Here is a 24,789-nt window from a genome sequence, read left to right as displayed (position 1 = left end):
TTCTGATCAAGCACTTCCCTGGGGTCCAAACAATGGGCAGTGATTTCAGCAAAGCTGGGGGCAGAGATGATCAGCCAGAGGGTATACAAATTTCACAGTGCTGGCCTGCCCACTGACTCAACTGATTATTAAGTCAAAAATACTTTATGCTGTGTTTTATAGTCTTACCCAGAATAACTTTCCACATACTAATTAATTAAAAAATAGAACTGTGTATGAAATAAAATATGGAAATGAAAAAAAAGGATCATAATCACAGTGTCCATGAAGCTCTCTGTAATTAGTCAGGAGAGAAGCCTGGAAGATACCTGAATCAGTTCACACTTAAAACACACTAAGCTTTTCACAAAGAATGCAGTATAATTATATATATGTCTGCATGGTACGACACTAATGTGATGAAAAATTCATTTTACAGAATTCTTTTACTCATTTTCAGTCATTTGTGATATGTAACTTATCGGTGGTAGTAATTTCATACTTCAAATGAAACAGTGAATGAAGGGCATTTACCCAAAGTCAGTCATGTCTGAAAAGCAAAACTAACCATCACAAATCTTATAATGCAGAACTGCCTATAACAGAATGAAAGGCTTTCCTTAGCTAAAGGAGTTTCAGATGTAAGCTAGCAGGTGGAAAGTTGAGTTGGGGCCAGAAAAGTTCCTCAAATAATGGAACCTACTCAACAGGCCCTAAAAGTGAGGGCTGACGATTCCGCCTCTTCGAGGCAACCTATGGAGGGAGGGCCAGGGAAGATTTTCCAATATTCCGCTCTGTGCAATGTTCAGCTATGCCCCTCATCTCCTGCCAGGTCCTTTAGAGAAGCTGACTGCAGTTGGGGTAACAGAATACCCCTTTATCATAAGCTTCTCCCAGGACTTAAACTGCCCTGCCTAGTACACGCCTGCTGGCCAGCCCATCCCCTTCCCTCTTTACCCTTTCACTATCGCCTGACTTACTCCCACCCCACCCCACCTCCCAGAGCAATGATCTCTCCTCCCTTCCCTCATCTCACTCCCAAGTACCCAGAAACATATTTTCTATTTTAGTATTTTGGATGTATCTAATTCACATTAAAGAATCTCTCAAAGAATAACTATTTCATATTTTAAAGTGCATCTTCACCAGATGTATTATTTCTAAATACATGTGTGAGGTTTCTGGCAGAAGTATGTCAGCCATTGTCTGCATCTCTTTGTTGCAAGTAGAACCAGTTTACTAACCATGGCTTCATTCTGCTGACACTATCCTCGATGTCCTGCCTAATTTCATAAGTTGATTCTAAGCGGAAGAGATTGAAGTTCCTTAGGAGGTAGTCATGAAGAGTCAAAAACTGCAAATTCAACTTGGGAAGAGCAAGACAACCTGAAAAGGAAAATAACATCCATGTTGAACTTTTTTTTTAAATCAGACATCTGCTTCATATATATATACATATATTAAAAAAAAAGGCACCACAAATTTGTTAAGAACCTAATTTAATAGTGTTTAAAATAGAGCATATTTGAAAAGGTCTTATTTTTTGTTTCCATACAGAAACTGAAACCAAGTTAACAAATGCCATATAGTAAGACTGGGAATAAAGGATGAATTTCATTAATACATGCAGTCTGTACATCTATGCTGCTGCTGCTGCTGCTAAGTTGCTTCAGTCGTGTCCGACTCTGTGTGACCCCATAGACGGCAGCCCACCAGGCTCCTCCCTCCCTGGGATTCTCCAGGCAAGAGTGCTGGAGTGGGGTGCCACTGCCTTCTCCGGTACATCTATGACTCATATGCAAACAGTGCTTCCAAACAGTGCTTAAAGATACTTAAAAGAACTGACATGAGTGGTCTAAAAAATTCTTTCCTTACCACCTAATTTACATTTGGCAAATCTCAAAGTAAATAATGCTACCATAAAACAGAGCCCATGACCAAATTTACCAAGGAAACTGAACTAGCATATTATATTATATAACTCTATCTTCAGTGATCACCACTGTGTTCTGAACCTTTGCCTTTCTGATAGACTTTAAGGATAAGGCATTGACTTTATGTTACTCCTAGAGTTCTTTCCCTTCTCTGACAATATTAATGAATACAATTCTTTCCATTACCCTCATGTAACACTATTTACCTTGGATAATAAATAACCAAGCACTCAGCACCGACATCAAAAGGTCAAAAAAGAACCCCAAAATACATTTACAGTGACATAACTAAAGTTACCCTTACAGCATTATTCGGTCTCCTTAAAACACAGCTTCATGGGCACATTTTATATAGCATGATGCGCACGCGTGCACACACACACACACACACACACACACACACACACACTACTATTCATTAGGGAATGCTTAAGTTTAATAAAAATTCTTAATGCTAAGCATTCAAAACACTGAATAGTTTCTAGCTTCTACAGTCGCACTTGAGGGTACCAGAAAATTACCCTAATGTATGAAGACTACATCATGAGAAACGCTGGGTTGGATGAAGCACAACCTAGAATCAAGATTGCTGGGAGAAACATCAATAACCTGAGATATGCAGATGACACCACCCTTATGGCAGAAAGCAAAAAAGAACTAAAGAACTTCTTGATGAAAGTGAAAGAGGAGAGTCAAAAAGTTGGCTTAAAACTCAACATTCAGAAAACAAAGATCATGGCATCTGGTCCTATCACTTTATGGCAAATAGATAGGGAAACAATGGCAACAGTGACAGACTTTATTTTTTTGAGCTCCAAAATCACTCCAGATGGTGACTGCAGCCCCGAAATTAAAAGACGCTTGTTCTTTAGAAAAAAATATTACGACCAACCTAGACAGCATATTAAAATGCAGAGACATTACTTTGCCAACAAAGGTCCGTCTAGTCAAAGCTATGGTTTTGCCAGTAGTCATGTATGGATGTGAGAGTTGGACTATAAAGAAAGAGAGCGCCAAAGAGTTGATGCTTTTGAATTGTGGTGTTGGAGAAGACTCCTGAGGATCCCTTGGACTGCAAGGAGATCCAAAAATCCATCCTAAAGGAGATCAGTCCTGAATATTCATTGGAAGGACTGATGCTGAAGCTGAAACTCCAATACTCTGGTCATCTAATGCAAAGAACTGACTCATCTGAAAAGACCCTGATGCTGGGAAAAACTGAAGGCAGGAGAAGGAGACGACAGAGGATGAGATGGTTGGATGACATCACTGACTCAATGGACATGAGTTTGAGTAAACTCTGAGAGATGGCAATGGACAGGGAGGCCTGGCGTGCTGCAGTCCATGGGGTAGCGAAGAGTCGGATACAACTGAGCGACTGAACTAAACTGACTGATATAGCAAACAGAAGTACGCTCAGGTACATATGATGACTTCTACACTAACTTTCATGTTACATCTGAATGCTGTACTTCATTACCATACCTTCCCCAGAATAGTATTCAGTTGGGACAATATTTTCATCCCATATGATCTTCTCAGTTGGATACAAAGGCATCTGGTTCAACTGCTGAATCTGAGAAATTCGACGCTCATGACGAGATACCTAAAAGAAACAAGTTTAGGAACAAAGTCAGAAACATCTTTCTTTAATCAAAATAACTTTTTAAAAATTCACCATGAAGTATGGAATGAGAAGTTTCATATTTTTCATAAAACTTAACAAGAGATGTTCCTTCCTTTTTCCATGTTCTCCATAAATCAAATATGAAAGAGGTACTGATTGCGATGAACTTTGGAATTCGGCAGATCTGAGTTTAACTCCCAGCACCTCTACTTATGGGCTATGTGGATGCTGGGCAAGTTACTGCAAACTCCTTGATTCTAATTTCCTTTTCAGTAAAACAGATTAACTCCCCTCTTAGGTTTCCTATAAAAATGAAATGGAATCCTGTAAAACAGTGTCAAAGGGCCTGGCACATGCCAAGACCTTGAAAAAGATGATGCTGTAGCACACAGCGCTCATTACCGCAAGAACAAAACGGGGGCCCTAAGTCGTAGGTTAGGGTTGTCGTTCTTGTACTAACCGGTTAGACAATCTGGGTAAGTTTATTAATAACTTGGCTTCAGTCTTCTTTGTAAAATGAGAATGAGAGAGCTACTTAATGACCTCTATGTATCCCTCCATTGTTAATATTTTAGAGATCTATCTCAAATACAGAAATAAGTTCGTTACCTAGTTAAGAGATGCTAAAATAATACTTCAAAAATGTGTCACATTCTTTTCAGTAAAGATAGTATTGTTTTAGAAAAGAAGACACTGTACTATCATCTAAAGAATATGCATATTCTAACTTTTTAATCATAATTTGGTTGGCTATTAGAATTCAAAGCCTGTGAAAATCTTTTAGGAGAGGGAGAAAATGAAAGATAATGATACAGCACTATAAATTTTTAAAACTGTTTTCCTTTCGCATAACTATTTAAATTTTAAGGATGAAATTTTAGCTGTAAGACCTTAAAAAGCACAGACAGGACCAATTTTATACTTAAACCTATTTTCCATTAGAAAGGTTACTGGAAAAATCCTCGTTTCTTTCTATAGTAAGGATTTATTATTAATCTCCAAAACCTGACTTACCAGAGAAGATTTTACATTGTCAGAAAATAGGACAAGGAATTTTTAGAAAGCACTTTCAGTCAGAGACAATGAAAAGTGACTTGTAAGAAGGAAGGCAAAGAAAGTGACCCAAGAAACACAATGCATCCAAGTGAATATATGGATAAAAAGTATTTTCCATACTTGGTTAATTCTAAACCCTTCCCAAGAATTTCTCTCCAAATGGTATTAAGCACCTGTCACCAGGCTTAAAACACCTGCTACAAATAGTTTCCTGTTACTACCCAAAGCAAGCGTATCATCTTCCTCTTTACAGTAAGGAACTGTGTTTTAAACCTTACATTAGCTTGAAATATATCTCAAAACCATTTGCCTATTATTATGTGTAAAAAAAAGGTATATACAATACACCTCCATGCAGTATAAGTTTATACAGGTATAAAAATATGTTTGAAACATACAAAAGACAACTCAATTTTATAGTAATCAGGAAACAAAGAATTAAAACAAGCTTTTTAAAAAAAAAAAAAAAAACCCATGAGATTGGCAAAACTGGGAAACTCACAACATCCAATGCTGAAAAGAGCTTAAGGAGACAGACTTTGACACACTGTTGATGGGAACATACAGCTTCTGAAGGAGAGTTAGGCTGCATCTTTTATTTTTTAAATAAGCACATGCTTCAATCAAATGATCTCATTTCTAGGTACCGCTCCTAAAGGTCCACATCTGAGCACAAAGAGGCCCATATTAGGACTGACCATTATTTGTTAACAGTGAACATTGCAAACAACCTAGATACTCATGGCAGGGTATGGTTAAATAATCATCCTCTTTAGGAAATATTTTAAGGAAGTTTAAAAAGTAAGGTATATCCATTTCCCTCAAGTTTGCTATGAATCTAAAACTGTACTAAAAAAAATAAAACTTCACAAGAACCTTGAGTTAATGCTCAAACTAATACTCATTTCCCAAAATGACTGAGAAAGTGATAATTTTCTCTATTTCTAAACATTCATGAATTCTCTAGTGATAAAGGTATGGTTTAATATTCAAGATGCTATATTTAAGTAATAACATTAACAATAAACAGATAAATGATATGAATATATATGTGTATTACTCATGTGTGTGTGTGTGTATGTGTGAATGTAAACTGTGGTCACTTAAAGGCAGAAATGCTGTCGGCCATCTATCTCTGTATCCCCAGGGTCTTTAATCCGGTGCTTGACACAGATGTTGCTCACAAATGTCTGCATGGAATGAATTCACACCAGAAAGCAGTTTTAAGAGGTAAGAGATTTGAAAAAAGTAATCTAAGAGATGAGAAAGAAAGCTGACAAAGTCAAATGCTGGTATGATCCAAACCAGATCAAAGAATCTACCAATTTTTTAGCCCAGAAAAAAAATCTCTACCAACCTACATCTTCAAGAATGATTCAAAAAGGTAGGAAAAACATGTATAACTCAAGGAACACTAATATTTACCAACAATTCTAGAAGAAATTCTTTATCAAAAGTCGTGTCTTCAGCTTTAGGAAGGGTTGGTAACAAGCAGAGGTATGATGCCACCTGGTGGAGGGTATTGGAACTGCAGAATAAAAATATTGAGATCAGAATATTGTCTTGTAACTTCACTTTTGAAAAGTAATTTTACAAGCTGATTGAAATGTTTTACCTAGAAAATATAATTCTATGACACAGAAACAAATATATGAAATCAGATATGAATATTAAACCTCTAATACAGACTTCTCAAAGTCTTGTACAAACCTCTCATAGTCCCTAGATCTTTTCAGGGAGGTTTCAAGGACATTTTTTCATATCAATACCAAGACATTATTCAGTCTTTTTCCCACTGTCTTTACATGCACAGTGACAGTGCAAATGTGATGGTGGGTAAAACTGGCGGCCCGGATCAAGGAAGTGGCACCATCCAGTGCTGTAAGAAGTGATCACGGCATTCCTGCTGCCACAGTCATTTTTTTTTTTTTAAGTCAATTTAAAAAACGTCCATGATGAAACGAGTATCTGATTTTTTAGAAATTCTGTGTGACAGAACGGGAAGTACATACTTTGCACACGCTTTTTACTTGAAAGAATGACTGACAAACTATGGTTATTCAGCTCTGAATAAGAGCAAAAATCTGAACAATAATAAACCTGTCACTTCAATGAAAATAACAGTTTGACAACTATGAATAAAGCTACTATATAAATCTCTGGACAGATTTTTCTGTGAATCTAAGTTTCTATTTCTTTTGGGTATGTCTGAGAACACTAGATCACACAGTAAGTGCATGCTAAACTGTGTAAGCAACTATCAAATTTTCTCGAAAGTGGCACGACTACTTAGAATTCTCATCAGCAAGATACAAGAACTGCAACTGTTCCACATCTTTGTTAAGAGTCAATACCTTGTTGCTTTTATAAACGATTCTAATAGGTCTGTAACAGTATCTCATTTTGATTTAAGTTTGCCTTTCCCTAATAACTAATAATGCCAAATGATACTAGTACTTTTCTATAGACTCACTGAAATCTACATTATCTTCTTTGGTGAAGCATCTGCTCATATCTACAGCCATTAAGTTGTTCTCTTGTTACTGAGTTCTAAGACGTCTGGATACTAATCCGTTATCAGATATGAATTTAGCCAGTATTTTCTCCCAGTATGGGGCTTCTCTTTTCATCCTCTTAAAAATGTCTTTCAAATGGAAGTTTGAAATTTTGACCAAGTCCAATTATCAATCTTTTTCCTTTATGGACTGTGCTTTGGTATCTATGGAAAACTTTGTACAAAGCACAAAGACAAAGATTTTCTCCTATAGTTCTTGTTAAGTTTTAATTGTGATATTTAAGTCTATGATTTATTTTGAGTTAATCTGTGTATACGATATGAGGAATTGGTCAAGTTTCATAGTTTGCAAATGGATGTCCAATTGTTCTGGCACCACTGTTGAAATTAGCCTTTTCCCACTGAGTTGACTTGTCACCTGAGTCAAAAACCAACTAATCATATATGTGTGGTCTATTTCACTCGACTCTTTTTCAGCAATCTATGTCTACCCTGTTTTCAATAGCAGAATGTCTTGATTACTGTGAATTTACATTAAGTTCTGAAGTTAGATAGTGGAAATCCTCTAACTTTGTTTTTTTCAAAAATGGTTTTGACTATCTTAGTTCCTTTGCCTTTCCATATTAGTTTTAGAGAAAGCTTAGCAATTTCTATAACATTTCCTGCTGAGATTTTGACTGGAATACACTTATATCTATAGATCAATTTGGGCAGAATTCATATTTTAACTGAGTCCTCATTACAAGACCAAAAAAGTTCTACATGCATGAAGATGAATGCTATCTAGACTTGCAGTGATCAATTTCACAGTAAATATAAATATTAAATCATTACATTATACATATGAAACTAATATAATGTTTTATGTCAATTACTCCTCAAAGAAAAAAAAATTAGGGCTCAGAAATCAGACAACCAACTACTTAGGTTCAAACCTGATGACCTAGGAAAACTGTATAAGTTATAAAAAACATAAAAAAGAAAGATATGACAAAGAAAAAAAATTTTTTAAGATAAAAATATAAATTTTATAAAAAAGAGAGATGTATAATTATATTTAAGTGACCCAAAGATAAGAAAAGCTAGAGAGAAGCTAGTTTTAACTGTCAATAAATAGTAGTGCAACAAATAATATCACCTAAAGCAGTGCAAAAATAACTAAAAGAAAATAAAGATAATTAAAATACAGTCATCCTTTCATACTGCCTTACCTAAGAGGTCCAAAAAACTTGACCAAGGATTCCCGAGTATCTACTTCTGCCACATTTGAGAGAGCAAAATCATAGAGTTCAGGGAAATGTGCAAAAGCAGCTCGCTAGAAAAGAACAGGAAAAAAAAAAATTAATGCCTACATATAACAACTTACCACACAACAGAAAAAATATTTTTAAAAAATATTAATGCACTTCTCTTTCTTATACGCTTCTCAAATGTGACCTCTGCCTTGTTCAAAAGCACTAAATACAATGGGAAAAGAAAACAGAATTATTTTAGCAAGAGTGTAAAACCAGTCAATGTTCAGGTTTTGATTTCTAAAGTCACATTTTGAATATACATGATAAGACCCAGGAAGCCCAGCTTCGCTGACAGGAAAAGACAAAAAACAAAACACTTTACTATTAAGAACTGGCTTAAAAAATAAAATAAAGAACTGGCTTAACAAAACTGAAAGAAAGTCTCAAGCGCCACTCCCACTGAAGAGGTATCTGAGGCAGCGGCCTACAGCTTGGCGTGCATGCTTGACTTTGAGACTCAGGAAAGAGAGGCCCTCCCAGGGTGACACTTCCAATCAACACGGGGTAAGCTGCAAGAAAACAGGGCGGCATTATGCTGATTTGATTAAGCGCGTGAGAGGTCACATCTCCAGTCCTCCTTAATGCCAGGGTAAAAGATCCACAAATTTGTAGTCCCCTATAGAGGACTGCACAGAATGTTGCCAAGGTTATGGATAAGGCCTGCCATGAGATTACCACAGACAGTGGCAAAACGACCCTGCACCAAGCCTGCAAGTGAGCTCCCCAAGCTAGAAGATAAAGGAGTCAGCTCCCAGGAGGACTCCGGCACCATCAAGATGAAGCACTGGGACCTTGTCAGTAGGCTGACAACCAGCCTCCAAGAGACCAACTGTTGAGCCTTGCCGGTGCCAGGAGAACAGCACAGACCACACCAGCCATGGTCACTTCAAGGGCAGAGGCAGAGGAACAAACACTAACTCTCTGAGAAGAGCAGGAGAAGATATCTGAGGTGGGACTGCGTGCAGGCAGAGCAATGACCTTGAGAGATAGGGGACGTGACGGTGAAAGATAATCTGAACTTAAGTTTGGCTGCGTCTTTACATGTTCCCTGCCCTCCTCCCCACAAGACTCTTTAAAAGGTTAGGACCTTATTTACTTTAAATTGAGAAATAAAAGTCTCTTTCTGCCACCAGAGGAAATGGAGTTCAAGAGCAAAATGAGCTCAGTAATAAAAACAAAGGTACTCTGAGGGCATATCTGAGCTGCACTGGTAAATTTCAGTACCATTACATGTCTTTATCTTTAAAATGTATGAAGTATGCACATATACTTTGTCAAGTTGAAATACTCTTTCATAAAATAAAGTTGATATTTAAATGCACCAAATTTGCCCAATAACTAATATTTTTTGACTGTCAAATATCAATATACTGATTCTCAAGACTGAGGACTACAACAGAAACCTTTCTTTTTCATAAATCCATCAGAATTAGCAATATTTTAAAAATTCAAGATGAGCATACTATTAAAAAAGTACCTTTCCTATTTGTACTATATAAAACCTAAATTATTTATGACACAACTTCATGGAACAGATGCAAAGGCTATAATGCATTTCACTTACCTGGAGAGAAGTAATTCTATCATAGTGAATAGTTGTCATCTCATTCTCTGTCAGAGCGTTTCCAGTCTGGTCATTAATCTCAAAACCAGTATAGAACTTAAGCATGTCCAAAAGCTGAAAGGATACATTTAAATTAACAAACTGCAAACATGAGAGCAAGAAGGCAAAAACAGACACTATTAAAAATAATAAATAAGTCCACACACCTTCTTAGAGGTACCAAAAAGCTTTGGAATGTAAACACTACAACAAACATTTCAGAACATGTAGAAATGTTTTATTTAGGTGAGAATAAAGTATACACTGTGAGTAACTGTTAAGTTTATCTCATATACTTGGTCTACTTCTACAGGGGAGAACTTGAAACTGCAACCCCAATACTAAAGAAACATTAAGAAACTAATCAAAGGAGGTCAATCATTTTAATAGAAAAAAAAATCTCTCTACAACACTGTAAATATATGGACCCATACAATTAGAGGGAACTCCTGAGGGTTTATGCCACTCAGAATTTTCTGATGAGAATTTTGCAATTCTCAGTTAGCGATACTCTTCTCTATATTGAGAAAAAAAACGGCAAGGTAGGAGGAAAGGCTAAGTTATCCGTTCCTCTCGTCAGTCTCCAGGGCCATCTAGCCCTTTCTCTGGCTTAGTTCCTGCAACTGCTGAAGGCCTCCTTTCCCCCTGTGATGGCAGCATCAACAGAACTGGGGGCTGCATCTGCCCCCCATTTTTATTATTCTTAATTCTAACCTATAGCAGATCAGATATTAGGATTTTTTTAAATTAAGGTTTATCGGAGTATGGTTGATTTACAATGTTGTGTTAGTTCTGGCTATACACCAAAGTAGATCAGTTATACATATACATACATTCACTCTTTTTTAGATGCTTTTCCCAAATAGGTCATAACAGAGTACTAAGTAGAGTTTTCTGTGCTATTTAGTAAGCTTTTATTAGTTATACACAGTAGTGTGTATATGTCAATCCCAATCTCCCCCCTCCCCGATATTAGGATTATCTAATGTATCTACATGCAACCAGTCACTGGGTAAAATTTAGTATGAGAATAGGAAAAAAGGAATGCTAGGAGAGAATGTAAATATATACGAAAATTTTACCTCCAGCTGTGACCACACCAAAGGCAAGTGTTAGCAGTTTGTTAGAAGACTTTTCTTCTGGATGACATTATCGGAAATGGGAAACTCCACTACTCTGTCTTCCCGCACAAAGCAGTAAACAAAGTGCGCCTGCCTTTCAACTCAAGGCAGCGCATGCACACGCGTCCACTTTACCAGCGCCCCGTCACTATCAGCTCATGGAAAGAGAGCCATGACAGTAGGCTCTTTGCTAATATTGAATGACGTTAAGTCACTTCGCTTGAAATTAATGCTTATCATCTATTTATAGTCCACAGAATCAAAATATATGAGCATGTGCAACTGTATCATGCATAATTTAGCCCAATGATAACATCACATATTAACAAGTTTTATGTGAATTAACCATCCCCCTCAAATTTAATAATGCTTGTTTTACTGTTTAATAAAATGAGCATTTGGAAGAGAAAAAAAGATGATGATATAACATTAATAGAGGTCACCTACACGAGAAGGCATCCACTTTGTATACCAAGACTTGGTTTCACTTTAAAATGACTAATTTGGAATTTACATCATTCAGCTAAATATTTAGCCAAAGTTTACTTTGTGCCATGCCCTGGTACTCCCAGTTGCATGGCGAAGGGAGAAAAAATCAACTTAGAAATGAAAAGAGTAAGTGTATTCAGATACACCAATGCTTACCTGGGAAAAAAGATGGCCATCCTCTTCTCTACGAACAAGATTGGAAAGGTAACAGTGAACCAAAACGTGGGAGTCATCCAGGATGGTATTAAACCAGCGTCTTGTGGGGAGTAGGGCCTAGAGAAAATAATCACCGCAGCAGTAAGTCTGCATGCTCTCCCAGCAGGCGGCGAACTCCACTGATACTCAGTGCAGGAGTGTTAATCACATACAGAGTACCCTCAGACCCTCAAAAGACACTGCACAAAGCAAAGGGTCTAGTCCATGCTGCAGATAAACTTAGTGGTAATGTTTCTAAACAAAGCACAGCAATGGAAAAAAATCTTAGATTCTATCTTGGCCAGTAGTTTTCTAACAAAATCCTACTAAATAAGGTTTTTAACACAAACACAGCCCTTTGACAGTCATCTGAAACTTCAAGAGTCAATCACTTTTGACTTTCTTCTCTCTAAGACACTTGAAATAGGTACAAACAAACTAAGGCCAGTTTGAGGTGATAAAGAAATATTTCATATATAGTCATGGGTTTAATCTTACATATATAATCATCAGCTTCCTTAATGATTATGTAACAGAAAAATCACTGCACACTTCTTACCTCTAGATCAATCATAAGTTCAATAAATCTTTCACAGTAATGAACTTTGTCCATAGTGACAGGATCTAAACATAAGAGAGAAAACATGTTAAAACTTTCTTACTTAGGTCATTCTATGGTACTATATCTTAAAACTGGCAGTTATTTAGTTATTTAAACAAGGTTATTTATCTCATTCATCAGAATTAGACTATGATTCAGAGTATAGACCTCACATATTTTCAAAAAGGGCAGGCCTTACACTTACATTAAGCTTTATAAGTAGGAGAAAATGAAAAATGTAGCTTGCATCAGAAATACATTTTAAAAATCAGACCTGCAAACATATTTTTAAAGTGTTTATTTTTAAGAACATTTTCATTTTTAAAATAAGTACAACTTTGTGACATGATATACTTTCAGAATACAAATTTCTTTTTTTTCTAATGTCAGAAAATGTTCTGCTATTTTACCAGCTGAAACCATCCTGCCAAGATTGTTTCAATTGAAAAGGAGAAAAATTTAGGGTCCCTAGTCTAAGGACTCAAAGCAGTGAATAACCCAGTGCTAGACCTATAGAAGGTGTCCTACAAATGCTTTATTTGAATTTATTTAAATCTACTTATTTATTTGTTGTAGACAGGCAAATAGAAGGCTTTATGTGAAGGAAGAACATGAATACTTTTGTAAGTAACATATGCCCATAATTCAAACCCTAAAATAACATAACTATAGAATTTCACAGCTAGAAAAGATCTCAGAAAACATCTTACTAGCTCTTCATCTTATAGGTGAGAAACTGAGGACCAGAGGAAAATGACTTGATTTTGGGCTGGTTAGAACTGGAATCCAGTTTTCTGAGACACAGCCTAGGTCATACAGTTCCTAAAACTAAAGAATTTAAATGAGTGACTTTTAAATTAAATCCGTTCAAACTGGTCCTTGGTTGTATCTTCTGTTCTTATTACTGGCAAAGGAAAATAATTTTGTCCAAAATTTAAAAATGAGCAAAATCTGTATTTCATATTTTTTATTTATAGCTTGTGAAAATTACTGGAAATGGCCTATTTAAAATTAGAACATGATGCCTGGCACTCAATTTCTGAGTTCTGGTGGATAAAGCGGCATATTTTTACACTAATTGGCCCTACGAGGCATGCTGTTCAGAGCTGAAGCCCTGTTATTCCAATTTTGGACACCAATAAATTCTTATCACTTGCTTTTGATGTGTACTGTGTTTTTTCCTTCTTTTGATAGTAGCCCTGACATTTCAAATCATCCTACACAGATTTCCTTTATAACAATTGATGTGGACTGTTGCTTGTGATAACCTTGCAAAACAAAACTACACACAATCTTTTAAAAATTAGTTTTCTGTTTTCTAACTATATAATCCATCTGGTTTATGCCCTTTGTAAACTGGCACACTATTTTCATCTCTGTTGTTTCCTCTGCCAGCAAGGTAATAAATTCTGATTAAAGCTCAAGATCAATCTAAGAAATTTTGTTTTCTGACAATATATTATAACAATGGCAACATTTAGTGCTTTGTTAGTCATTAAAATTTCTGCAGGCCCTATACTGTTATATTTTCTTGACTTTCAAATCTTTCTAGATGCCATCAACTTTCTGAGGGTGCGAGGTGCTGGGGCGCTGCCACACCGCATGGCTTGCAGGGTCTTAGTTCCCTGACCAGAGACTGGACCTTGGCCCACGGTAGAGGAAGTGCCAAGACCTACACGGTAGGCCAGGAGATTCCCTACTTGACACTAATTATTATACATTACTGGTTTTCATTATTATTATTTGCATCAAGGAAACCAAATCTAAGTCCCCTTTCCAGGTTCATGGTGCTTACCTGAAAGATTTAAATATATAAAAATTAGGTGACAGATTATAAGCACATGACAATTTTTTCTTTATACTAATACTGGTAGTAATATTATACCCCAAATCTGGCACCATAAATTGGCATCTGTAGCATTATTATCTATTCCTCACTGAATTACAGGTGTGACTTCCAGTTGTAAACTATTACTTGGGGAAAGTCAACATTTATAAGTACACATTGTTGTATTTTAGTTTAAACAAAGCTACACTCTCTGATCCATATGTATGGTATAATCTCTGGTGCATATAAATATGGTACACCTATTGAACTGTTCTTAGATTATATTTCAGTTAGAAAATAAAATATTAACAACCAATGAGATATTATACATAGCATATACATATTTTTATTAAGTAAACAATACTCTATTTGCACTCACTAGATGCTTATGTCAGTCTTGCCAACCCAGCAAAATGTAGTTAGATCCTCTTGGTACATCGAGCTCATACTCATATACACACACATGTATGTATCTATATACAGTGGATAATCGTGATATATTTTGAAGTTTATACTCCACACAGCATATACTTCTATTTGTTTCATAATAAATGGGGACCACGACAGAGGAAAATACTTCCCATTTCATCTTGTAGCTCATATCTCAAAATAATTCTCCTCTTCCCCTCCTAAACAGTATTTGATATGGCTTGAAAACATTATTCAGTACCAAATTATAAATGCCACGTGGACAGGGTCTGTGACTATCTTGTTCAACATGTCCCGAAACCTTGTTCAAAACCTGTGTGTTATAAGGAAGCTCCAAAAGGAGTTGCTAAATAAATTAACATTTCAATAACCATGCTGGTGCCCTGGTGCCCTTAAATGATATGAATTTCTAAGGCAGTCACAATACTCAGACTGGTAGCATACTTGAAAAGGGAAGGACATAACCCCTTGTCAATATAATTTAAAATCATTTGGAGAGCAGTTTTTAGACTAAATATAAATAACAGATGGGCATCTGAATAGTAACTTCACAAATGAGCTGAGAAAAGGAAGATAGTTACCAGAAAGTGGGACTGATTTCAGCACAGAGATAAACTTCTGGATAAGTTGTGAAAGAAATCTTCTTTCTTGATAGGCTCTAAAAACAGAGAGATAACAAACAGGGAGCAAATTATTTTTGAGCAATAATTATTTCAAAAGTAAATCTTAAATGCTGAACAGCCTTTCTTATACTGCTCAAATTGTTTCATTTCTCTCTGAAATCAGGACCATAATTTAAACAGCTTCTTCCTTGAGAGAAATACAGCATTATACGAAGAAAACACGAGCCTCATTACTGGCCTAATAACCAGCCCAGAAAGCATCTCTGTCTTATTATTAAAGTTTTCACTTGTGATTTAAAGGTCAGGACTAGAAAGGAGTTTTCAAATTTTCATTTATAGTCTGCCTTCAACATTAAAAATCTAATACTTAAGTATGTAGTTGAAATGAGCAATTTCATACTTTAATATGCTTAAACTATTAAATAGAGTATTATAATGTATAAGAATTAAATGTTAGTTTAAAAAACAACTTATTACTCATTACTAATTTAAGACGCCTCATGTACCAACTATTCAAAAACCAATCATCACATATTGGACAGCTACAAATGATTATACCAGCCCTGCTGGAAATAACAAGGAGGGAAATGACTAAAATATACTTAAAATGATGACAAGTCATAAAATATAATCAGTAACACAAGCCAACATTAATTAGTAAAACTGCCTGACATTAGCTGAGCACCTACTGTGCTAGGATCTGAGCTGTGTTAAGGACATCACACAAGATAATCTAGTACTGACAGCAGTCCTACGGAACAGGCACTGTACTGTCCGGACTGCACACTGAGGCTCAGAGAGGCACAGTGACTTGCCCAAACTTACACGGCAGGTGGCTGTGAAACCTAGGGAAGTCTGATCGTAGAACTTACACTCTAAACAACTATACACAGTCTAACCACTACAAAAAGAGCTCATGTTTCCATGAAAAACACTGTGTTTCAGTTCAGAAGAAAGCACTGCAGGCTTAGTACTAGACTGCTTAAAAGGTTAGCCTCAATTAAGTGAAGTAGAGGGGCAAAGGTGGTTAGGAAAGGAATGTTTACGAAACGATGAACAGTCTATTGATTTGGAATTAAATCATACTGAGGTAATGGGAAGAGAGGATTTAAATTTTTAAAAAGCAGTCAAATAATGCAAAGATATCATGTAAGTAGGCCAATTAAGAGGTTATTGATTAGAAAGGTATCATGAAGAGATGAGACTGGAGTCTGAAGTTAAAGAAAGGATATTCCTATTCTGACCCTATTCTCTTGTCCTTATACCTCTCATTTCCTTACTCTCAAACTCATTTCTCTGACATCCAGCTTTTTTCAGTTTCTCTCATTTTCAGTGATCACCAGTACAATTCCAAGCTTCACTTTTGTCCTCAACCCTCTTTTCACAGTTTATATAACTCATTAGATAACCTTACTCATACCTATGACTTCAACTGCTATCTATGGGTGAACAGAGTATTATCCTAAGTGGACGAAAAAATGTGAGTCAGAAGAAGTTATCGTAGGCTCAAGAAGTGAGTCCTAAGCATATATACATAAGCAAAGGGAGAAAAAAACATGAGTGGAAAGAACACTTGGAGATGAAGAAGGAAAAAAGGATCACACTCACTGCTAGAAGAGTCACGGAATAAATGAAGCAAGAACACAGGTAGACCAGTTAGCTTCAAAGACAGAGAGAGGAGCAAACCTCTTGGAGCAGGGGTCCCCAACCCTGTGAGGAACTGGGCTGCACAGCAGGAGGAAAGCAAGTGAAGCCTTACCTGTATTTACAGCCACTCCCATCACTTGCCTGAGCTGTCTCCTGTCAGAGCAGCAGCAGCATTAGATTCCCATGGAAGCACAGACCTTGTGATCTAGGTTGTACATTCCTTATGGGAATCATCCCTGAAACCATTCCCACTCCCTGCCCTGGTCTGTGGAAAAACGTCTTCCATGAACTGGTTCCTGGTGCCAAAAAGGTTGAGGACTGCTATCTTAAGAGTATACAGATTCTTTTCTTCCTTCCTACTAACAGAACTTTGTTTGATGACATAAATGCTTGCTACCAGACTTTATCCAATTGATAATAATTACTATTAAAATAACCTGCAACCCTCATCTGCTTCCTTACTCGTTACATACTTCATATTTTTCTCCTTAGCATGAACCACTGGATAATATACCATAAAATCCATCTGTTCTTAGCTGCTTTCCCCAACGAGAATGTAAACTCCACAAGAGTAGGAATTACCTTCTATTTTGTTCTATGCCATTTCGCCTACACCTATAATAGTATCCAATAAAATAATAAACACTTAGATTTATTGAATGGATGAAGCATATAAAGTGTAGTGTGTTGAGTCATTGTTAAGAGTGAGGGAATGGGAAAAAGAAAGAAAACTTGGACTGACAGCCTGAAGACTGTGGAGAAAATTGAGACCCATCCATGATGAACAAACTCTGATGGACAACAGGCAAAGGGAAGACCACTGATAACACCTGTCACTGGGGCAGAGACAGGGAAAGGAGAAATGATGAATGGCTTCTCCACTGGACCTTTGTGAAAAAGATTTCTATGATGGTCTAAGTAAAAGCACTTCTTAATCGCTTATTTGGTTCAGCAACTACATAAAGGGAAAAACAAAACAAGTCAGCAACATCTAAGACTCACAACTCAGTATAACAAACCAACATGGAACAAAGCTTTGGCAACATACTGTTCTCTTGCTTCTGGATCCATCTTTTCATCATTCTTTTTAATCAAGTTCCAGAATTTTCTTAGCTTAGGTGTCTTTTTTAATTCTAATTCCAATCGTGCCTGAAAGAATGATGTGGCATTAAATCAGCCATAACCCCAATGTAAGAATATAATATAGAGCAATGGGATAAAACCAGACAGGAACGTGACAAAAGCTGGAACCTAAGAAACTAACACCTACACTTTAAAAAACTACTTCAATTCCAATACTTGTCAATAGACAAAAAATAAGACAAAAGAAATTTCTCGTTGAGATTTTAAGCTCAGTAATAAATTTTCTTTCTCATTTCTAAAATTCAGGACTTCAGTTTGAAAAATACGAGCATTAACATTTAAAGTTCAAAAAGTCAGTCTGAAACAGTGCATATAAAACAGCTATCATAATAAGGAAATGTCCATACCACCACTCTTTCTCATGGTACTTATCCGTTTTTAACTTGGTAATAATTATTTATAGGTGCCTGTTTTAACCTTCATCAACTGGTGCCTATGAATGAGCTTGCATATCTGAATGTCTGCAAAACCACCCACATGCAGGAAATGAAATTCTGAATACAATATTATATAGAAATCTGATGGTTTTAACTCTACTCCCTAAAATCTGTTAATTTGGCTTCAATACTTGCCCATATTATCCAATAAGACTTTGACGGAAAAAATGAAGTTGTTAATATTAAAACATAATTCAGATGTTCTCCTATAGCTGTATGTACATTACATTCAAGGAAAATTAAAAATTCAAGTCTGTATTTAGTCTTATCCAGAGACATATCTATGAATAATATTTTACTAAATTAACTCCCTTTATGAGCTCAATAGATATTACCTATTTCACCTTAAAATAATGACATTAGGAGAAACATTTATTGGCTTATACACAGAAGCTTTGAAACTGAAAAAAACTACACCTATGATTAGTTAATGCATAGTAAATTAGATAAATTTGGTGGGGGATTTTTAACTGTCATTTTATATCCATAACAAAGCTACACCATCTAAAACCACATGTTCCACTTACAAATACATGTGAGTTTCTGAACTGAGATACTTACAGGCTGTAAGCCCATCCACATTGGGAGAGAGATAAGCTGCTGTACTTGACTCCGTATCAAGTCTACTTCCTGTTTAAAACAGTCATGAGAGGAAAATATGCCATCAATTCTTTCAAATTAATGATTTTTCATTACTAAGAAGTTCAATCCATTTTTTAAAAAGATACAGCTAAGCCTCATGATTTCCAAATGCCATGTCTGTGATGTCATGAGCTTGCAGATGTATTTGTAGCCCTCAATTCAATACTCCCAATGCTTTCACCGTCATTCAGTGACAGCACAGAGCAGAGCCAAGTGTGAACTGCCCAACACACATTTTGAGCTGAGGTTAGACAAGGTGGGCTCTGCCTTCTTGCGTCAGCTCTCTTACACTAGCATCTCTTTTTGGTCTATTTAGTGCTACTTTCTCATAATATTGTGATTTTTGTTGGTGATTTTGCTATTTAAAATGGCCCTAAGCACAGGGCTTCAGTGCCGTTCAGTGCTCCCAGGTGAAAGAATGCTGTGATGTGCCTTAAAGAGAAAATACTGTGTGTTAGGTAAGTTTGTTCAGACTTAAGTTGGTCACAAGTTCAACGTTAACAAATCAACAATATATATAAAGTGACTTTAAATAGAAACACATAAAACAAGGCTATACATTGATCACCTGATGAAAATGTGACCAGAGGCTTGCATGAAACTATCTCTGTATTTTCCCTAAGAGCAGTGGTTCAGTTTTAGCTAATTGTGTGTTCACAGCTATTTTTTAGAGCATAACTACCTCAAATAATGAATATTGGTGGTAAGCTGAAAAAAGTACCAATAATAAGATAGCTTTTAAGTTAATTAAACTAGCACCAAACTACCAATACTAATTAAATCTTGGTTTTGTTCCATTTCTGACAAGGAATCACATCTATTTATATTTGCTTTGTTTAATTTAATAAATGTTAAAGAGGTAATACTGAATATAAATCTTTCTCTGGTCTTTGCAAGACCCATGTGAGGTACTACATGGAAACAGATAATAACCATCCGTCTATCAACGTTATTTTCAGGGTTAAGAAAGAACCGCATGCATTCTCCTGCATGGGTCTAAATGCACTATCAATTCAGAAGCACCTATATATATATACATGTATATACATATATATATATACATATATATACACATACATATACATATACATATATATATATATATATACAGGTATATACCTATTTATTTACAGATAAATACCTTCAGATAACTCCAGGAGAGAAGTACGAATGAAATATTAATTACTATAAATGTTTATTTTTTAGAACATAATCTTACAAAGAATGAAAAATGTATTATGCGCAACCCAAGAGATTTTGAAAGATCATCCATAATCACCCCTAAACAGTCAATTCAAAACGTAACTCTCCTGCTGACCTGCCGGTTTATGTATGAGGTATGACTGAGAAGTAATGAAGCTATGTCCCTGTGTACAGTTTATGACACTGATCTCATTACTTAATGTTCATGTTATCAGACTCTTTGCTGCTCTATATTTGGAGAATTTAAATTCTTATCATTTTACTTAGAAGCTAGATAGAAAAAAGAAGGGATCAAGTCCAAATCTATTAAAAAGCAAACAGACCCTACAAGATGATTTTCCCAAGAAGGGGCTGAAATGTTAGCATTGTCCTCATTCTCCACTACTATGAGGAGATGGCTCTAGAGCTCATCTCATTTACAGTCAACTTGAAAGAATAAGACAATCTGAACATTCTCCCCATAGATAAAGTAAAATTACCAAACTATTGAAGCAGTGGTCAAGAAAAAGCAGTAAGACTGTCTGTTCATGGAGTGAAAATTCACCATCAGTTTCAGCTAATGCTGCTTTCAAGATGCACTTGAAAAAGAATGGGAAGTGATCTGGCTTCTTCTTAAAAGTCTGAAAAGAGAAAAAATAAAAATTCATTTTGAAATGATTTGCTTACCTCTTTTTCTCCTGTAAGCAAACACTGGCAGACTTTTTAGGAGTCTATTAACCAAACGTAGTAATTACAAAAAGATTACCTGCTTACTCAAAATTCACTGTAGCAAGTCAAATATAGATTTCTGGCAGGACAATGTGAGAGTTGCAAAAATTTTCAGCTAATAAAATAATGGCTTTGATTCTTTTATTTTTTCTCAAGTATTAGGCTGGTAATTAGCTTAGGATTTGTTTTTTTTATTAAAGATCTAAAGTGTTTTAATTCTTTTAATTTAAACAAAGAAACATCTTAAGCAAAAACTGAAGTCTTCCTATTCTATTTAATCTCAAAGACACCCTTTCCTTTATATTATTTACTCTTAATATACAAATAATGTTTTAAAAAGAAAAGGTAAGTAATGTAAACATATTCAAGCTTCTCTGTGATCTACCTCCCCACCTTTCTGTTGGCTCTCTTTTCTTTCATAGGCAAGTGCTCCAAATGTATGACCTATACTAGCTGTTTCCACTTACTTCTTTGAAACAAGTTTCCATGTACAGCACTCCCCTGAAGCTGTTATAGCTGTCAAATCCTAAGGACGCTTACCAACCCTCAACTCCTTTTTGATGCGGTTTCTCTTCTTTGTCACTTTACAAGGCAGTGTCCCTGGGGATCTGGCCTCATTCTTCTTCTCCCTCTCCCATTACTTCAACTACCATATGCTAATGATTCTAAAGACACATCTTCAGTCCAGACTTCTTCAGTCCTTAGACTGCTTTGTCTGCTCCAATCTCATCTAGATATTTCAAAAGCAACTTAGACTCAGAAAGTCCAAAACTCAGTTCAACAATTTTGTACCCGCCAAAGCATTCCTCAACCCTCTTCTACCTATCTTGGTAAGAGGCACCTCTCATCTTTTACATTCAGTTGCCCAAACCTGGAAGGTTACTGAAAATAATACCCCGTCCCTCAAGCTACTTCAATTATCAAATCCAACCAATTTTACTTTCCAAATCTGTGTGTAACCTCTTCTCTTTATCTGTATCAACTCTAATCACCAAAGTGGTCTTTACAACATGAAAACTGATGAAGTCATTCTCTGGTGTCCCTCTCCCTTCCTCTGGTGGTTCAAGGCAACTTTAAGAAACCTCTAAGATTTCTCAATAAGACACAAGGCCCTTATATGATGGTACTAATGAATATTTGAGGGTCCACGGTTTTATCTTTAAGAATGTTAACTCCTTTTCAATTTGGATACCATCCCCTCAAAAGAGATGGCAAGCATACATGGCTTTCCTTCATTTAAAGAAGTATGATTGAGGGGAAGGAACTCTTTTGATGAGCTGACCATTTCATAATGGCCAAAGAAAACCTAGATTTTGGACCTCTGTTAGCTGATCAAGGCTCTGTTATAGTAGCCAAAGAGAAAATGTCAATTATAAATTTCAAAAGAGAAAACAGATCCCAAATCAGACAAAGAGAAGATTGAAATTACAATATAAGCACCTGTTTTGACTTTAGACATACTACTTTACTCTGGTAAAACTATAAACACATACTCTCTGTTGTGAAACAAGGCACTGAAAAATATTATCTTACTGAACATTATCTATTTGAGCTCAGTTCAGTTCAGCCACTCAGTCATGTCCGACTCTTTCAGCTACTTAATATAAAATTTACCTTATCTGATGTAAAAGTCTTTATAACACATACCATTCTTTGTTTTAAGCACAAAGCAGAAAAATAATTTTACATTCATAATTTTTCAATTCACAGTATATTAAAGAAAGAACTGAAACCAAAAGAAATATCATTGATTTGGCCGAAAAGTTTGTTTGGCTTTTTCCATACTATCTTAGAGAAAACCTGAACAAGCTTTTTGGCCAACCCAATATTTTTTCATACATCCATCCTTTTTCTCAATATTTACTTTATTTTTGGATAAAAATATTTTTCTGTTCTAAAAATATTATCAGTAAAAAAGCTACTTTGTAACAGCTTAAGTGAGGACAGTAAGAAAGCTATGAAGTAATTTAAATCTGTTACCTCCCATGCAGGCACATTTTCTCTGAATTTTTCATTCACCATACAGCAGATTGACATTAAATAGGCTTTGCTGGACACTTCTGGAGAATAATTCATCCAGAGGTAATTTTCAAGATACTGGCTACGAAGAATAAAAGGCATAGAATATTTCATTAGTTACTACCATCTCATTATATCACTCCCCTTGAAAAAGTCTAATTACTTACAGCTTTTTGAAAATCTGTATTGATAGTCTGAGAGCCCTTCACAAATTAATCTATAATGTAGGTCAGTCTTACTATTGGAAACATATGTAGCAAATATGGCTCTGGAGAACGAGAGTTTTATTTCTAAAACGAGAGTTTTTCAAAGTAGGAAAACATCAAAGATTACTGACATATATAATTATCACCATTAGAGCACTGGATATTTCCTTATCTATGGTGCTTCACAGAGTAAAAAACAAAAATATCTGACAAATATCAGCTCTAAAATCATATGATGGACAGCTTCACAGACAAAAGTAACTGAGAAATTAACATAAACTCATATCAGGACCAAGTGGTTTCTGAAAACTAAGAAAAACACTTACTCAAAAAGAGGATTTGTTACTTAATTTACAAGGCATTTAACATAAGTCAGTTTTCAAGGTAACTAGCATTTTCTTTTCAAAACGCCAAAATTCTTATTTTAAGACTGGTGAAAACATTCCTAAACTAAGCAATTCTGATTTTCAAAACAAAACCATTTCTTGTTCAGAGTAGTTATAAACATCAATCACTGTTGTGGGCTGTAAAATCCTCTCAAGCACTAATGCAGAACACAGAACTTTTTGTTTCTATTTTAAATCACTCCACATGTATAACTTTTCAATATAACTTTTCACTTATGTCTTCATGTACACACGCATGCATGCACAGGTGTTCACACACAGTTGTGCATTTCAGATTGCGCTGTAACACAGAATTTTTCTACTTCCTCTTAAGCTTCAAAGGTCTCCTCATGTTGATATTTCCATGGGTCTATCTTTAGGAATCATTCTTACTTAGTTTGCGAGAGCCTAGGAAACTGGTAAACAATATTTTATCCTAAATAACTGCCAAAAGGCTCCAAGTTATAGACCACTTTTCATATAGTAAATGCATGAAACTTCATATCATTCTATTTTTACAAGTTTAAATTCCTTTTCCCTAAATTATGCCCTTCAGAACTTCTGCTAGCAAGTCTGTTAGTATGAATCTGTCTGAAAGCTGTTAATCTCATGCAGTTTAGCTGGTGATAGAATTCTTTCTTGGTCGATAGTTCTATTTTTCTATTTACTAGACTCATTCTACTACCTTTCTATTATTGCAATTGTGAAGTCTACAATCAATTTGTTCTTCTTCCTCTGAGTAATTGTTTTCCTCTAGTAGATTTTAGGAGAAGGCGATGGCACCCCACTCCAGTACTCTTGCCTGGAAAATCCCATGGACGAAGGAGCCTGGTAGGCTGCAGTCCATGGGGTCGCTAAGAGTCAGGCACGACTGAGCGACTTTACTTTCACTTTTCACTTTAATGCATTGGAGAAGGAAATAGCAACCCACTCCAGTGTTCTTGCCTGGAGAATCCCAGGGACGGGGGAGCCTGGTGGGCTGCCGTCTATGGGGTCCCACAGAGTCGGACACGACTGAAGCGACTTAGCAGCAGCAGCAGATTTTAAGATTTTTGTCACTGTTGCTGTGTTCACAGCTTGCTATCTATACTTCCTGAATCTTA

At 35.9% G+C, this 24,789-nt stretch overlaps 1 protein-coding gene across 2 annotated transcripts in view; it reads right to left on the bottom strand.

Annotated features, from left to right (window-relative positions):
• AQR (aquarius intron-binding spliceosomal factor) overlaps nt 1-24,789 on the bottom strand; it is an 87,949-nt gene that overhangs the window by 49,686 nt on the left and 13,474 nt on the right. For both annotated transcript variants that reach the window (XM_005685465.3, XM_018054496.1), the window contains exons 5-16: nt 23,056-23,176; nt 20,847-20,987; nt 19,084-19,152; nt 17,991-18,091; nt 15,254-15,330; nt 12,374-12,438; nt 11,776-11,892; nt 9,971-10,084; nt 8,323-8,426; nt 6,022-6,124; nt 3,399-3,519; nt 1,224-1,365 (exon numbers count right to left, since the gene is read on the bottom strand). In XM_005685465.3, the coding sequence (XP_005685522.1) occupies nt 1,224-1,365; nt 3,399-3,519; nt 6,022-6,124; nt 8,323-8,426; nt 9,971-10,084; nt 11,776-11,892; nt 12,374-12,438; nt 15,254-15,330; nt 17,991-18,091; nt 19,084-19,152; nt 20,847-20,987; nt 23,056-23,176 (1,275 nt within the window). The remainder of the gene's footprint in view (nt 1-1,223; nt 1,366-3,398; nt 3,520-6,021; nt 6,125-8,322; nt 8,427-9,970; nt 10,085-11,775; nt 11,893-12,373; nt 12,439-15,253; nt 15,331-17,990; nt 18,092-19,083; nt 19,153-20,846; nt 20,988-23,055; nt 23,177-24,789) is intronic.

The sequence above is a fragment of the Capra hircus genome, chromosome 10 (assembly GCF_001704415.2).
Source record: "Capra hircus breed San Clemente chromosome 10, ASM170441v1, whole genome shotgun sequence".
In the NCBI taxonomy this organism is placed as follows: Eukaryota; Metazoa; Chordata; class Mammalia; order Artiodactyla; family Bovidae; genus Capra; species Capra hircus.
The sequence above is the reverse complement of the archived record's forward strand: the minus strand, read 5'-3'. Positions and strand labels throughout refer to the sequence as shown.